At 36.7% G+C, this 15,233-nt stretch overlaps 1 protein-coding gene across 1 annotated transcript in view; it reads left to right on the top strand.

Annotated features, from left to right (window-relative positions):
* Positions 1-15,233, top strand: part of LOC125321792 (mitochondrial intermediate peptidase) — a 68,469-nt gene that overhangs the window by 6,794 nt on the left and 46,442 nt on the right. Inside the window, exons 5-10 of the mRNA XM_048295110.1 lie at positions 945-1,008; positions 2,711-2,893; positions 6,608-6,764; positions 7,168-7,216; positions 7,879-7,939; positions 8,583-8,635. Of these exons, the coding sequence (XP_048151067.1) occupies positions 945-1,008; positions 2,711-2,893; positions 6,608-6,764; positions 7,168-7,216; positions 7,879-7,939; positions 8,583-8,635 (567 nt within the window). The remainder of the gene's footprint in view (positions 1-944; positions 1,009-2,710; positions 2,894-6,607; positions 6,765-7,167; positions 7,217-7,878; positions 7,940-8,582; positions 8,636-15,233) is intronic.

Genomic DNA, 15,233 nt, shown 5'->3' with positions numbered 1-15,233 from the left:
TATAGATCTTTATAGATTATAAATAGAATCTTACAGATTGAGGTTCTTAGGTAGTATGTATTGTTCCTTATTGTACTTATATTTTGTGGTTTTTTAAATTAATAAGTGCAACTTTTGGAAAACAAACCACGTCTCCATTATTAATTTATTGGTCACTACTAAATTACCTGCACAGGACTTAGGAAGTTTGTAGTTGTGTAATCTTGGAGAATGTCTTTGTGACTTGTAGAGCACAAGATATATTTATGCTGAATAACTGAGATCTGCAAGAACAGAAAAAATGTAAACTTAAGATTTTCTTCAATAGCATTCTTTTGATTAAAATTATATACTCTACTGTGATGTTTTTAGGATTAAAATTAGGGAGCAGACTATATAAATTGATTTCACTTTATAGAAGCTTATTTATATTTTTCTAAATCAGATTAGCAGTATATATATTGAAAGCTTACTTTATGATTGCTGTAATAGGTTTTATTAGCTGTTCATGCATTTATAATTTTGAATTATTTATTCACTGACATGGTTAGACAAACTTAATGTATTAGTTACTTCATTCTTCCTTCTTTCCCTATGATCAAGGATGTTAGATTTGAAAAGGTATTTTTCTGATGTTAGAATAAATGAAGTATGAAAGGAAATTAAAATGGTAATTTGCACAAATTGGTTGAACATCTAGATTAAGGTACTGGAATTATTTTGAAGGCTATTTTCAAAGCAGATGACTAAATTAAGAACAAAGGAAAAATTGTTTTTCACTGAGTAAATTGTTAAGGACCTAAAACATAGGAAATCTTTGTCCATAATAAAAACATTCATATAACTGTGGCGTTATTCTCTGTGAAAGATGTGAAACGTAAATAACTACTGAAGGCAAAATCTGTTAAGAAATTATGCTTACTATCAAATGAGGCTGTTTTAACAGGGATTTACTGTATTTTTAGGCGAGTGGCAGAACTTTTTATGTTTGATTTTGAGATCAGTGGCATTCATTTGGATGAAGAAAAGGTAATTTCTGGCTACAGTATATGAACAGAAGTTTGTCTGTCTACCAAAAACCAGATAATGAAACATGTGGGACATGAAATCACGTGATTCTGGGTCAGTTTCTCCTTTGTGGAATTTTGTTGTCTTAGAAGTGATTAATTTTGTCTGTTTTAAATCACTTCTAAAGGTAGTTTTTAGATAGTTGGTTGTTCTTCCCAGTTTGGTCCTCATCGTTCCTTTCTGTTCTGAGGAGTTATAAGCAAGTCCTGGAATCCTATTTTCTTTTGTTTGGTGTCTTCATCAGATATTTAAAATAGCTACTCAGCTGTCAGAACAACATATTTACAGAGAGGGAAAAGCAGTGTTTTATGCACCTTGATGACAGGTTAATCAAGTGGAGTGTTTTAGAAGGGATCAGGTGTGTGTCCAGGCACTCCTGTGGTGCTCACATAACCAGAAGTTGTAAATCTTGTTCAAAATTGAATATCTAGTCATGGTCTGATTACCTGTCTTGGAACTTCTATGTACTTTTGCAGTAGTTAGTGATGGATTTTCCAAAACCAGCATCTTACACCATCATTTGTGATATGGATGCTCTGTCTGTTCATAGTTCATGTCACTGTATAAAGTTAATTCCTTGTTTGAGTCATCCCCTCCAAAAAAATCTGTACAAAGGCTCTTCTACCAGATTTATGTGGTTGAGTTATTCTGAAGATCATGGTTGTGATGGTGTTTTGTGACCTAGAAAATGGTTCTAGAATATATTTTTATGATTAGTTTTTCCAAAGAACAACCCTGAAACTTCAGCTTTGGGGTTTATGTCTGATTTGACTATTGGTTCTATGGTGCTTCATCTCCTTTCAGTTACAATTTCACTTATTTTTGCATGTTTTCCTCTTCCTCCCCTGCCTGTTCCACTTTTCTTCCTTGCTGCTTAGTGTTTCTTTTCAGTTCTCATTTAAGACTTCAGAAATTCTTCCCTGTTGTAAGTTGAAATTTACTTCTGCTACAAAGAATTTGTGCTTTTTAAAATAAAACTCAAAGATACATTCTCAAGAGTAAGGATGGAATGGGAGGACAGAGATCAGGTTATGTCATTCTTTGGACTTTACAAGTTATGTTGTATCTGTACCCTCAGCCTTTGTTTTTTTGAGCTGTGACCCCACAGACAGCAGAGACCATACTTTACTAATGTGAGCATGTTCACTGAAGCAAATCGTGCACAGTTAAATGCATGAAATACTGTAATGAAGGTGATAAAACTCTAAATCACAAACTCCTAAGAGTAGGGTTGAAATACCGTGAATACTTACAGTCTCCAGAAAACAGTGCAATACAAACAGGAAAAAGAGAAAATTCTATGTCTCTTTTAGGATATTTCTCTCAAAGATGCTTCTTTTTTTATTCAGTATTTTACACAGCAATCAGTTACAAGCTAGCAAAGCTTACATAAATTCTACTTGAACTCCACTGTACATTTTCTTACTGCAGGAACATAGGCATTTTTTTGAAATTTCACTGCTTTATGAAATTACAGATCTGTATGAGCATCTAATCTTGTTGACTTCAGCCCTGCATTATGACTTTGTTGATGCTGTGGGTCTAATCTTAAGTGTTGTATTTTCTGCTTCATTTTTGAAAAGAGTCCTCTAAGGTTTAAAAACTTGGAGTTCTGCTTGTAATGTGTCTGAAGATATTCTTTTGTGCTTCATTTTTCTTACAGCGTAAAAAGGCAGTTGACCTCAACATCAGAATATTGGATTTATGTAACGAATTTCTGATAGGAGCTCACATTCCCAAGAAGATTGACAAACACGTTTTGCCAGAGCATATTCGGTATAATTTTACAGCTGAAGGCAATTACTTACAAGTTGCTGGTCTACATGCTGATTGTCCTGATGATCTGGTTTGTATTCCCCAACTTTACTTTGGCATCCTCTATACCAGAAATGCATATCAGTTATTTTACTTGTTAGTGAGGCAAATGCATGTGGTTTATGATTATGCTGTTATTTCTAACAAGGAAAAAACTTTTGTAGAATGTAATAATCAGTTGCATACTTGACTGTAGTAGCTATGAAATAATGGCTGTGGAGCAGAACCTGAATGTCTGGAGGAAGAAGAGGGGCACAATACAGATTCTTGATTTTAAAATACTCTCTTTTTAAAGGCATACAAATTATTGCAAAGTCTTGACCTGTTATGGTCAACACTTCAGTTTATTCAGTAAACTGGGAGGTGGGATCCCATGAAATGCAATTCTGAAGGGTAAAGGAGCTTAAGAAAGCAGATAGTTCTCTTAAGGCAGCGTCCTCCAAGCATGTGAGTATTAAGATACTCAGTATTAGTGCATTCTGATCCTTAGAAAGCCAAGCAGATGTATCAGGAACCAGGCTCAACAAACAGGAAACTCTTAACAAAGCTTAATTTCCAAAAGATAGCATACATGGAGTGGTACAAATCCAGGGGAAGAGTGTAGAAATATTGCCTGTATGTGTAGGGATGATGTTGGGAAGATCAAAGCTCAACTGCAGTTGTGGGTTGAAAGGGACATTAAAAGCAACAACAGGAGCGATTACTGCTGCATTGGTACTAAAAGCCGTGGAAAACATGGACTCAGTGCTGAGTAAGGTGAGTGAGGTAGTGGCAGCAGACACAGATAAGGCTGAGATGCTCACCGCTTGCTTTTGCCTCAGTGTTCATCAGAGACTTTAGTCCAAGGTAGGAGATTACAGTCTGGATTGGTGGACAACCAGATAGGTAAAAAAAACTAATTTCATGATCAGACTCAGAGAGTAGTGGTTGAAATTTACCCTACAGGAAGACTGGTACAGAAAGAACTGTTGCAGGGGTCTGTCCTGGGTCTCCTGTTTTAAACTGTTATCAGTGACGTAGAGGAAGTGACAGAGGGCTTGCCTACCAAATTCACAGGTGATGGCAAATAGGGAGGAGCAATCAATACACTTGAAGGTCAAGGCTGACATTCAGAGTGGCCTAAAAGCTGAGGTAATGGTTCAGTGGCAACTTTACGTAATTCAAAAAGGACAAGTGCAAAATCCTACACTTGGAAAGGGAGAATTCCTGGTTATAGGACAGGCTAGGACTGCTTGGCTGAGTCTGATCTATGGCAAAGGCCCACAGTGTTGGTGAGCAGCAAGTATGAACATGAGCAGTAACCCTGGCAGCAGAGGGGCCAACAGCATCTTAGACTGTGTGAACAGGCGCAGAGACTGAGGGAAGAGATTATAGCCCCACTCTTTAGGAGTGTCTTAAACAGAGGCCACCAAGATGGGCAGTAACTGGAGTGCTTGCTGTATGAAAAAGGGCGGAGAGATTTGGGCCTATTCACCCTATAGCAGAGGTAGTTTGGGGGAACCCTGGCAGCACTCTGCCAGTACCTACAGGGATGTCATGGACAGAATGGAGCCAGGCTCTTCAGTGAGGTGCATGACAGAACAAGTGTCAAAAAGCACAAGTTGAGATGAGAAATAGCAGTTAGAGAAATTTTTCCTGCTGATGATACCAAGCAGTCAAACAGTGAGGTCATGCTGTCTCTCCCTTACATGCAGGGTTTCAGGACCAGACTGGAAAAAGCTTTGTGTGACTTGGTCTTAGCTCAGAGTTGTCTCCTCTTTGTGCAGGAGGTTGGATGAGACCTCAGCCTGAATTATCCTGGGAAAAAAGTCTTAATTTAGTTATTGTTAATGTTGTTTTTCTAAAAAAGAATTCATTTAGAGTTATAAATTTAAAATTAATTTAGACTCATTGAAATGTGGCAGTGGCTCTCTAGACTTCTAGATACAAGTCTAGGATCAGGAGCATATTAAAGCACTCCAGGGTTCTGTCTTCACTTATGTTATGTAGTTAAGTAATCATACTTAAATAATCAAGGTGGAAATCTTGTTTGTCACAAAAAAATAGAGAAAAAGTTACCATGGTAGAATCCAAGCTGCTGTGTTTAATTTCTGTAAGAAATTAAAAATTAATTAAATTATGGCACTGATAGGATGTAAATAAATGAATAATGCTCATTGTGTCATCTCTGAACTCTTGTCCTGAAATAGTGTAATCTGCAGAATTGCTACTGAAGCTATGAGTAATATATCAATTAAAGAATGCAGTTGTCTGAGTCAGCACTTCGGAATCATTCTTTGAAAATCATATGATTTAGGTTGGAAAGGATTTTTGGAACTTGTCAGTTTGAGTCTGATCCTGTTCAGAGCAGGATCAAGTAATCAGGTTTGTCAGTGATGTGTCCAATTGAGTTTTGATCACTTTCCAAGGATGGAGATTCCATAACTTCACTGGACAGACAGTCTGTTTGACCACCCTCACTACTATTATTTCTTCCTGATATCAAATCGGAATTTTTTGTCTTCTAGCTTGTGTCCATTACATCTCCTGCTCTTGCTCTGCACCTCCAAGAACATTCTGTCTGTATATTCTCTATGCCTGACTGCTAAGTTAAAGATTCAGATGTCCCTTGAGCTTATTCTTCTTTAGGCTGGAGAAACGCAGCTCTCTCACCCTCCATTCTGTGTCATGTGCTCCAGCTCACAAACAACTTGGTAGCCCTGTGCTGGACTCACTCTCATTTGTCAGTGTCTTTATTGTCGAGTTGAACCCAAATTTGGACAACGTAGTTCAGGTGTTGTGTGGACGGTACCAAGTAGAGGAAAACAGTCAGATCTGTGGACCAGATGGCTGTTCATTTTCTAGTAGAGCTTAGTCAGCTGCTGGCCTTTGTTGCAAAAACAGACTGCTATGTTCAAAGAAGGGCAATCATCTCTTGCTTCATTTGCTTTCTTCAAGATTAGAGCCTGGTGGAACAGAACAGGTACAAAATGACTTGTAAATTTTTATATTCCTATTTTTTCTAAACTCAATACCTGCATTCTTGTTCAATGTATTGTCCAAGAGAGAAGCTTATTTCAGATGAAGACAAGTGTAAGTTGTTGCTGTATTTCCTGAGCTTATTCCTTATGTACAAAATAAAATTATTTGCAATTGGTTTGTGAAAGGTAAAAGCATTTTATCAAATTTTCTGAGTCTCCAGGTAATTTTTTTTTTCCGAGTTATGAAAAAAGCCCAAACAAACTAAAAATATGAGAAAAGGAGAAAGTTTGTGTGCAGATGGGCAGACTAATAGATTTCTTCTACAAAAGAAATAAGGCTTTTCTCTTCCTTTCTTTTCTCTCCCCTGACCCCATCTCTTTTTCTTGTCAGATCCTTCCATAAGCAAGCTTTACTGATATGCAGAGAACAATTTGGGTTTAGTTTCAGAGGTTTTAATGAGTTAAGACAGCCCACAGAGTGGTCTGAAAAACACAGGTGTTGGCAGAGGGAGGGAATTGATGAGAGACTGTTGCCAGGAGTAGAGAACAGGACCCTTTTTGGCAGTCTTGATCCTTTAGGTTGTCTTATTGCATTCCTCATTCCACTTCTAATGGGTAAGAGATCTGTAATTGTCAGGCAGTTATAATTACTATTGTTAAAAGGCTTTAGGCCTTTTCCCAACAATGTCAGTGAAATACAGCTGTTATGCCAGATCTTCATTTGCATCTCTTGGTTCTGTAAAAATTACTCTGTAGTAATGTGACTTTTTTTTCCCTGGTATTAGGTGCGAGAAGCTGCTTACAAGATTTTTCTTCACTCAAACGCTCAGCAGTTGGCTCGATTGGAGGAATTGCTTGCGAGCCGAAACAGCCTGGCACAGTTGGTTGGGTATGACACATTTGCCCACAGGGCTCTTCAGGGAACAATGGCCAAAAATCCAGGTATAAGGCATGTATGGAAGGACATGTTGAGAAATCAAATGTGTAACATATCAGGTCTAAGGTTGTTAGTTTCTTTAGCTAAGTTTACACGTACTTCTTGCAGTGAAGTATTTTGTTGCAGTTACATTTTGCTGTATGCCGTACTCATGCTGTCTGTAAATAATAGTACTCACTGAGGAGGATCTGGTGTTTTGGATCAGAATTGATGCTCACTCCTTAGATTATGAAGGTGTCATTATCTCAGCACATAACATAGTAAATTTAGTACCAAATTCTCTTGAAATAATGTCAGTGGAGTAGTTTGTTAAAAAATCTAAGGGAATTTTTTTGTTTGGAATATTCTCATGTAAACTTAAGATCCTTTAGGGAAAAATAATTTTCTTTTCTTTTTCCTTCCTTCTAGAAACAGTAAGACAATTTCTGGAGAAGCTGTCTGAGCAGTTATCTAAAAGGTATGTCTTTTTCACTAAGCTATTTTTTTAACCATACTATTTATTTCAAGAAGAGAGGGACTTGTGCACTAATAAGTTAGTCAGTGCTGCTTATTATATGCTCTGATGAAGCAAAAACCATGACTTTCCCAGAATTCTGAGAAAAGGCTATTTGTTTAGAATAAATTCTGTGTCTGTGATCAGAGAACACCCAGGACTGAATGCAAGAAATGCAGTTAACAGCAAACAAGAAGACCAAGTTGAAGTGTAGGAGAACACCTCTCCTGGTCTTCTTGCCATATGCACAACTCCAGATATTTTGCTTTTATAACAAAAATTCCCTGTTTGTCCCTCTTGCCACCATGAGCACTACACAGCACAAAACAATTTCATCACTGGGTATAAATGGGGTGTATTGTAAGAATGAAAATGCTTTGGAGGTGTACAACCACAGTAAGAGGGACTGAATTTGAAAGTACCTGAATGGCAGAAGCAGAGTGGAAAAGTTTTTCTACTGTGATATGTGGGCCTGCCATTTTATATGGTAATTATATATATATATATATATATATTCATATATAATCTCTGATGATGGACATTTTCTTAGGATGGAGTACTATCGTACTGTATTACATTGCTCAAAAATCTTTCATTAACATTTTCATCATAAAAATATTTTTCAGAACTCAAAAAGACTTTCAAATGATGACAAAGATGAAAATGAAGCTCAACCCCCACAATTCAGTAAGTTACATATCCATAAGTGATTGTCTGTTTTGTTCTTAAAAGTACAGTATAAGGTAATCATGTTCTGCAATTACCTCTACTTTAGTGTACAAGATGTAGTAGAATTAGAAACATTCTCTCTTCAAATGCTTTCTGACTACTTAGCTGCTGTATTAAAACCAAGTATTGACTATGAGAGAGCTGTTGGTTTATACAAAGTGATTCGGAGATAACAAAAACATAAAGCAGTAAAGGGAGTATCACTTTGCTTTGAATTAATTGACTCATTTGAAAAATAAAGGCTTTACTTTAGGTTAGATTCAAGTCCAGTGTGTATACTACATTGGATGTATCTTAATGCTGTACATATCTAGATTTATCTTTTTTTTTTTTAATTGAGTGTATTTCTTGAAATCTGGTATGAAATCCTGGTATATAGTTGAAAAAGAAGACCAATATTCAAGAAATATAAAAAAAAAGTTTTCAGTTTATGATATATGATGCTGGTTTTGGTGATGGTTTGAACCCTGTTTCCCATTATGTTTTAAAATTCTGTGACTTGCTGAAACTGCAAAAATTCTCGAAGGAAACTGTTGAGTATTTTTACTTTGGGTTCACTTGTTGTCCATTATTGTAATTATAAGCTGGAATTCTCTTTCAGATGCTGATGCCATGGGATCACCCCTACTACAGTGGAGTCCTTCGTGCTGAGAGGTAGGCTCCTTATGTTCCTGATTGTAATGTAAATGAGTGTCCTTGCAATAAGGAAAAGAAAATCCTCAATATAAACAGGATTTCTTTCTTTGAAGGTGTACCTCAGTATGAAAATAATAAATATTATCTGGTGGGAGAGTTGTTTGTAACATTTTTTAGTTACTGCTGGAATGCCTGTAGAAGTTTTTGGTTCCTCTGTTGTTTTGCAGGGAAGTATTGGCGCTCTTTGAAGATAAGAGGATGAAGCAGTTTCAGAACAGATAGAAAATCCTTATTCTTGTTGTGCTTTTAGTTCTTAGCTGGGCTGTAGTACTGTTTAAAAATAAATTTTGAACACTGAATACAATCCAACTTCTCCTCTTATTTTAACTTCATTGCGCTTCTTACCGAATGTGCAACTTTGTCCTCTTCTGCAGACTTGAAAATAGCAACTTCTTCAGTAAATCTTTATGGATAGAATTCATTCTTATCTCACTTGAAAAGACTGGAAAATAAATTCTTTACACAGACTTAAATAGTGCACAAGACCTTTGTACATAATGAGATGTCAGCTCTGAAAGATGTAAGCCCTGCATGTTGCCTTTATTAGATCAGCAGCAGTGACCTTTTAGGTTTCTGTTGGAAAAGATAATCGAAAGTTGTGCTGCTTTCACAAGGGGGTTTAGAAAAACTCTTCCTTCACTGCAAATTTACAGTTTTTTGGTTTTTAAACAAACATAGACTGGATGTATCTGATTAAAATACTAGTTTACTTTGGATCAGAAAGCTGTGGTGGTATAGACATGGCATGGAAGGAGTGCCAGCAGCTGGCCTGGTTGTTTACAGAATTGGTGTGTGCCATAAGGGTTAGAGCAGTAGGTGTAGAAGCCACTGTGTTACTTCTCCTGGAGGAGTGTCTTCAGATGCTGATTGTCCTTCTTGGTCTTACTGTCCTTCTTAGATCTCCTCAGGAAGCTAACAATCTCATAATTGAGTTGCTGATGATCACAAGCAGATTATTCGGCTCTTTTTGGCATTAGAAAGAAAAACACTTCCTTTCCTTGGGGGGCTTTGTAAGAGACCCAATTAAGTTACTTAAGAATTGTGAGGCGGCTTTGTGAAGGGAGAGCTGCAGGTAAAACGGAGTCAGACATTGGCAGTGTATCTTTGCTATTTTTTGTATTCAGGCACCAAGTCTGGAAGTAGGAACAGTGTGAAGAGTCTCCTGAATCTGTGTGGGGCCTCCCTGATTACAGTGCAGGATTTGGGCCCAGTGTTTTTCTTCCTCCAGCTTGGGCAGGATTGTTTGTTTCTGGCAGGTATACAAGCATCCACAAGACGGGAGAAAAAGTAATTCTTCTTTCCACTCTGTGCAGAGCTGCTTTGCTTTAAACAAGAGTGTAGATCTTTCATGGTCCTGTTTTCTAGATAGTTGTCTGTCTTTGGAAAAAGTTTTTGATCTAGTTGACTGAAAAAGGCTTTACATTCATTCTGTCCATATTGTGGGTGTTTAACAGGGTGCTGGATACTGGGTAATCAGTGAGTAAAACTCACTTCTCCACTGCATAGTGTCAAGGACCGTGCTTTATGACTGAAGCTAGGCAGGAATCAGAATATTCATGCAACAACCAGAGGATGGGACTATACCTTGTCATGTCTGTGCCCTAAATGCCTTGTTACCCAAATGGGAATCTCCTATCCTTTATCTTCTATTTGTGCTTACCTCTGTTTGACTGCATCCCTTCTTGAATGCTCTGTGGATGCTATGGTATGTTCAGTTCAGCACTTTTGTAACTGGAAGATGAGAACTGTGTCTGTCACACAAAGCTTCATACTGGCTGGAGTTTGACTTTTGGCTGTTTGTTGTTACTTTCTTCCTAACTGAGCCAATTCTCTTGTGTTAAATTATGTGTCTAAAGAAAAGTGATGTTGTTTCCCTTTTTCGTTTGGCTGTTTTTTTTGCCATGGGAAAATGATTTAATGCTTTTTAAAAAAAAATTCATATCATGTTTCTTTTTTTTATTTATAAACTCAATAAATACTTTCTTTTTTGCTTCTATGCTATTATATTTTGCATTTTTTCATCATTGAATGACAAAATATGTTTTCAAACAAGATGCACTTAACTATCATGCATTTCTCCCATTCTTTGTTTAGTCTTCTTTTTTTTTTTTTTTGGTCTTCAAGGATTTATCTCTTTTGGAAGAAATCTGCTTTTAGCTTTAGATCTTCAACAGAAATGCCATGGTTATATTTGTAATAGTGCTGTGCATAGAGCATGGCTTATGTATTTGTCTGTCATGTTTTGGGACTCAGTAGTAGTTTGTGTGGTGGATTTTTGTATTAGGAATTTTTCTTTTCTTCTGCTTAGTAAAAGGGAAGCAAATGTATGCTTTTGGGTATTCCTTTTTGACTACTGTTGTCACTGTGGCTCCAGCTGAAGTACAGACCTGTAGTTTCCTAGGTATTGTCAGGTACATAACATGCAGATTATCTTTACAAATCTAGGTATAAAGAAAGAGACTACAGGGATTTAGTTCTTGATTAAGTAACTCAGCATTTCTGGTATGTCACACGTGTAGCACTAGGGGGGGTGCAAGAAATATTAGCTGGGCCAGTGTCTATGGCTGCTGGAAAATGTTTACTGTTTCTTAGTTTAGCCTATACAACCATTGCTCTTTAGTCCTCCAGATTTTGACCAGCTACATGTCAAATGACACTGAAACTTATGACATGTTTTTAATGTGTCTATATTTGTAGCATGTTTTATATTTTAAATGTATTTATATATTTTATCTTCTAGATATCCATTTAGTCTTTACTGTAACAGGATTAAAGAAACAAATCCTTCATCAGATTTCTAATAACTAGTTTTAAGGTGTAGATATTTACTTGTGAAGGATGCAGGATGTCCACATGCGTTTGGACCGTAGAGTTTTGATGCCATTTGCTGTCGCATCGGGTTGGTTTCATTGTCGCTGCTTCCACAGCTGTTACCGACCATTGCTGCTGTTCTGTCTCTGGAACAGCAGGAGGCGCTCCAGACTCAAGCCACAGAGTTGCGGTTCTGTCTAAACCCGGCCACAACAATTTTGTTTCTGTCAGCTTTCACCAAGTCTTTTCCCTAGAAACTTGATCCTACTTCAAAAGTGTAAGCCTCCCATTGATGGGAACAGGATATTTTACTTTTTTTTTTTTCCTCCAGACTATGTTAAGTAGCCTCTCTGGCTTTAAACCTACACTTAAGACAATGTAATGTTTTTGTAGCTATAGTTTAAGAGGCAGGGAAAATACATGTCAGTATAAATGTACTTTTAAGAGAAACAGAAGACAAAAAAGTCTGAAATTCATGGTAGCAGTATCTTAAAAGAAGATAGAGTAATTAGGAGAACCTCAAGAATTTTGGCAGGCTAAGGGTAATAAACCAGTGAATGCTAGAACATGCTTCAGCTTCTAACAAGTAAGAAGATGTCTAATATGTATATTATAAAAATAATAATGTTGAGTTTTAGTGCAGACAAGTACCCAAGTATTAATTAAATCACATTACATCTCAGTAAGTGCAGCTGTAATTCTCAAGGCCCTGATCTTGCAAAGATGTGGTAGTCCTGCTGACTTCTTCCGGGTCAGAAAAAACCACAACAGAAAATCAGCCCCAAAAGGCTGTGAGAGACTTTTTGAGGTTAGCCATTTGCCTTGCAGGTAGGATTGGCTGTGCTTAGTCACTTCTGACAGAGGTACAGAACTGTTCTTGACAACCGTCAGCGGTGAGCTTTGTGTATTTGGTATTGACTCCTGTTTCCTTAACCTGTGGTTCTTGCCAGGCTGACTTGACTTCACTGGTTGTAATTCACTGTTAGGATTTTTGCCAAAATGTCCCACCTTTTATTAAACTTGAAGCTGGGATGTGCTTGCAGAGTACTGACTCTGTGCTAGTCCCTTTTTCTGGGTCTGCAGAAGGAAATAAGGCCAGCCTTGAGGATGACAGATCAATGCAAAAATAAGTTAGTTTCCTGATGTGTAGGAAAGAGAATGACAGCTGCAGGTGTTTTGGATCTTGGGGTGCCATCTTAGCAGAAAATAGGAATAAATCACCTTCATTCTTGTTGGGACTGTACATAGGTTGCTGGCTTCAGGGGAGGGTGGGCACCACTTCTGGATTTTTTTTGGAGGGGTAGGTTCAATACCAAGGTATGAAAATGTGACTGGATGTTTCTCAAGTTCCTAAAAGCTGCAACTAATATTGAGGTTTGCAAGTTACTGGTAAAGAAACTTGTTCATGGCTGCTTTTTGTTAAATTATTTTTAGTTTTATGAAAGACTGTTCTCTCTTGGGAACGCCATGTAGAAGAACAGCCCAGACCCTTTGTGGAACATGTGAGAAAACTGTCGCTCTGTTCAGTTTGAAAGCTGAAGTGGAAAATTAATGTAAAATATAACTAGGAAATCTTTCAACCAAAGTGCTCAGAGAGAGGGAGAACTTTCTGTGACAAACCCTTCATAAGAAAGGGAAGGCATGCCTCCTCTTAAATCAACTAATACAGGTATAGAAAGCACACTTTAACTCACCAGTCACTAAAGCTGGTGGATTAAGCTTTTTGGAGGGAAACCTGAAAGTTATTGAAAAGGATTGTTGTGAAGCAGAACTCAACTTTCAAGAATTATTTCTTTATTCAAAACATTGTGGAAGAACAAAGAAACCGTTGATTTGAAAACTAAGTCAAATCTAGAAGTTGTGTGCAGTGCTGATACTAATATTTCAAATTACCCCTTGACCTCCTCCAAAATATTCTAGGAAATACAATTAACAGAAAGAAAAAAGGAATTTGAAATACAGGTGCTACTTTATGGTTGATGAGAGTACAAAGGCTTTCTGTTATTATTATTGTTATTATTTTTAAGAAAGCCAGAGTCTTCTATAAATCATGGTTAAGAGTCTCCCTTTAGGTAAAGAATTAAGTTTCATAGTCTGGCATGTAATGAAAATTGGAAGGGATTTTCCTTGTCTTGATCTCTTCAAGTTAACCTGAGGGGTTCATCGCACTTTTATCTTCACTAGCAAGATCTTTTCAAGTTTCTTTGGAAGTTTTGACAGGATCTGTTTTATTAGAGATATTTAACTTTGTCTTCTATATTTTTGTGGATGTCAACAGGATAATAATTATTCTCACAAAAACCCCCAAAGAAGTCAGGATATGTCAGGGACTACATTTAATAACCACCAATAAGAATTTTTGCCTGGCAGCTAATTTGCAATTGTTAAGAGTCTGAACGCCTGTGTTCTAAAGAACAGTGATCCTGATTCAAATGTCCCTAATGTTCAATTTTATAAAAAGCATTCTTAATAGAATAGATGAAAGTCATGCTGCACAAAGCAGTCTTAGCTTCCTTCCAAAGATACAGCTTAAATGAAAGTGATTTTAGAAGTGCATTTTATTTAGACTCAGTGAAGTCATACAAGCTTAGAAATAATTATTTATAATCACATACTACATCTTTGTTCCTCACAGAGGCACAGCCTTTTTGTTTGAAGCCTGCTGTTCTTGAAGAATAACCAAACCTCATTGTGTTAGTTAACTTCTTTTTATAATCGTTTTTCAAATTGGTTTGGCTACTTTGCTTCTCTTAAAAATATGGCTGTGCTGCAAACTGTGAAAGTAAGGTGTCTGGATTTCTTAAATATAGTTTATCCTTTAGTAAAAAGCAGGAATTTGCATTAAAGAAACTAAATTTTCTTTGATATTTCTACTTTCTAATTAGAAGGGTACTGAAATTTCTCTTCATAAATTTTCTGAGCTCACATTCTGACATAGAGTATGTGAGAAAATTTTCATTCCTTCCTGGGTTTTGTTATAAATACAAATGCTTTGGCATTTGAAATCAGATGTTCAGAGTGAATTAAGTTACTGGAATATGCAAAATGAATACAGAGCAAACCTATTGTGTTCAAGTTTGTGTCTCAATCTTTCACAGTTTTTGACATGTAAGCATGAGAGTTATGCAATTCTACAGGAGAAAGAAATAATTTAAGGTTCATTATTACTATAAAAGGGACCACTTTGAGTCTTGATTTTTATCTTTCTTGAGTCAAAGCAGCTTAATTGAAAGTTTGGCACAGAGGAAAGTATTCTTTTCCACTGTAGAGGAGTTCATGTATGTATCTGTTGATTCTGTTTCTGATTTGTGCAGGGTGAGTGTGTATTGGTGTCCACTTTTTTTTTACATAAATGTTGTATTTCCTACATCAAAACTAAAAGCAACCTTTTAAAAAAACTTATTAATATCTAGGCATGTACAAAATCCTTGATTTCAGGAAGTCTTCTTTTAGATTAATCATTGTGTTTTCTGGTGGGTGTGTGTATGTCTGTAACGGATAGAATTTTTGATAATTCCTTTTCCTGTTCTTCCAGAATTACATTCAGATCCTTTAAGTTTTGTGTAATGGCTTAAGAAAATTTATGTGCTCAAGTTCAAGGGTAGTTGGGAAAATCTTTTACCGCAAATTGTAAATATCAAAAATCAATCCATACCTGTTTTTTTTAACCTGAGATACACTAGAAGAAATGTTACATGGTAAGAAGTCTTTTTGACTGGAATATATCATTCCCTGCAAAGTTCTG

This window comes from Corvus hawaiiensis, chromosome 2 (assembly GCF_020740725.1).
Source record: "Corvus hawaiiensis isolate bCorHaw1 chromosome 2, bCorHaw1.pri.cur, whole genome shotgun sequence".
Classification (NCBI taxonomy): domain Eukaryota; kingdom Metazoa; phylum Chordata; class Aves; order Passeriformes; family Corvidae; genus Corvus; species Corvus hawaiiensis.
The sequence above is the reverse complement of the archived record's forward strand: the minus strand, read 5'-3'. Positions and strand labels throughout refer to the sequence as shown.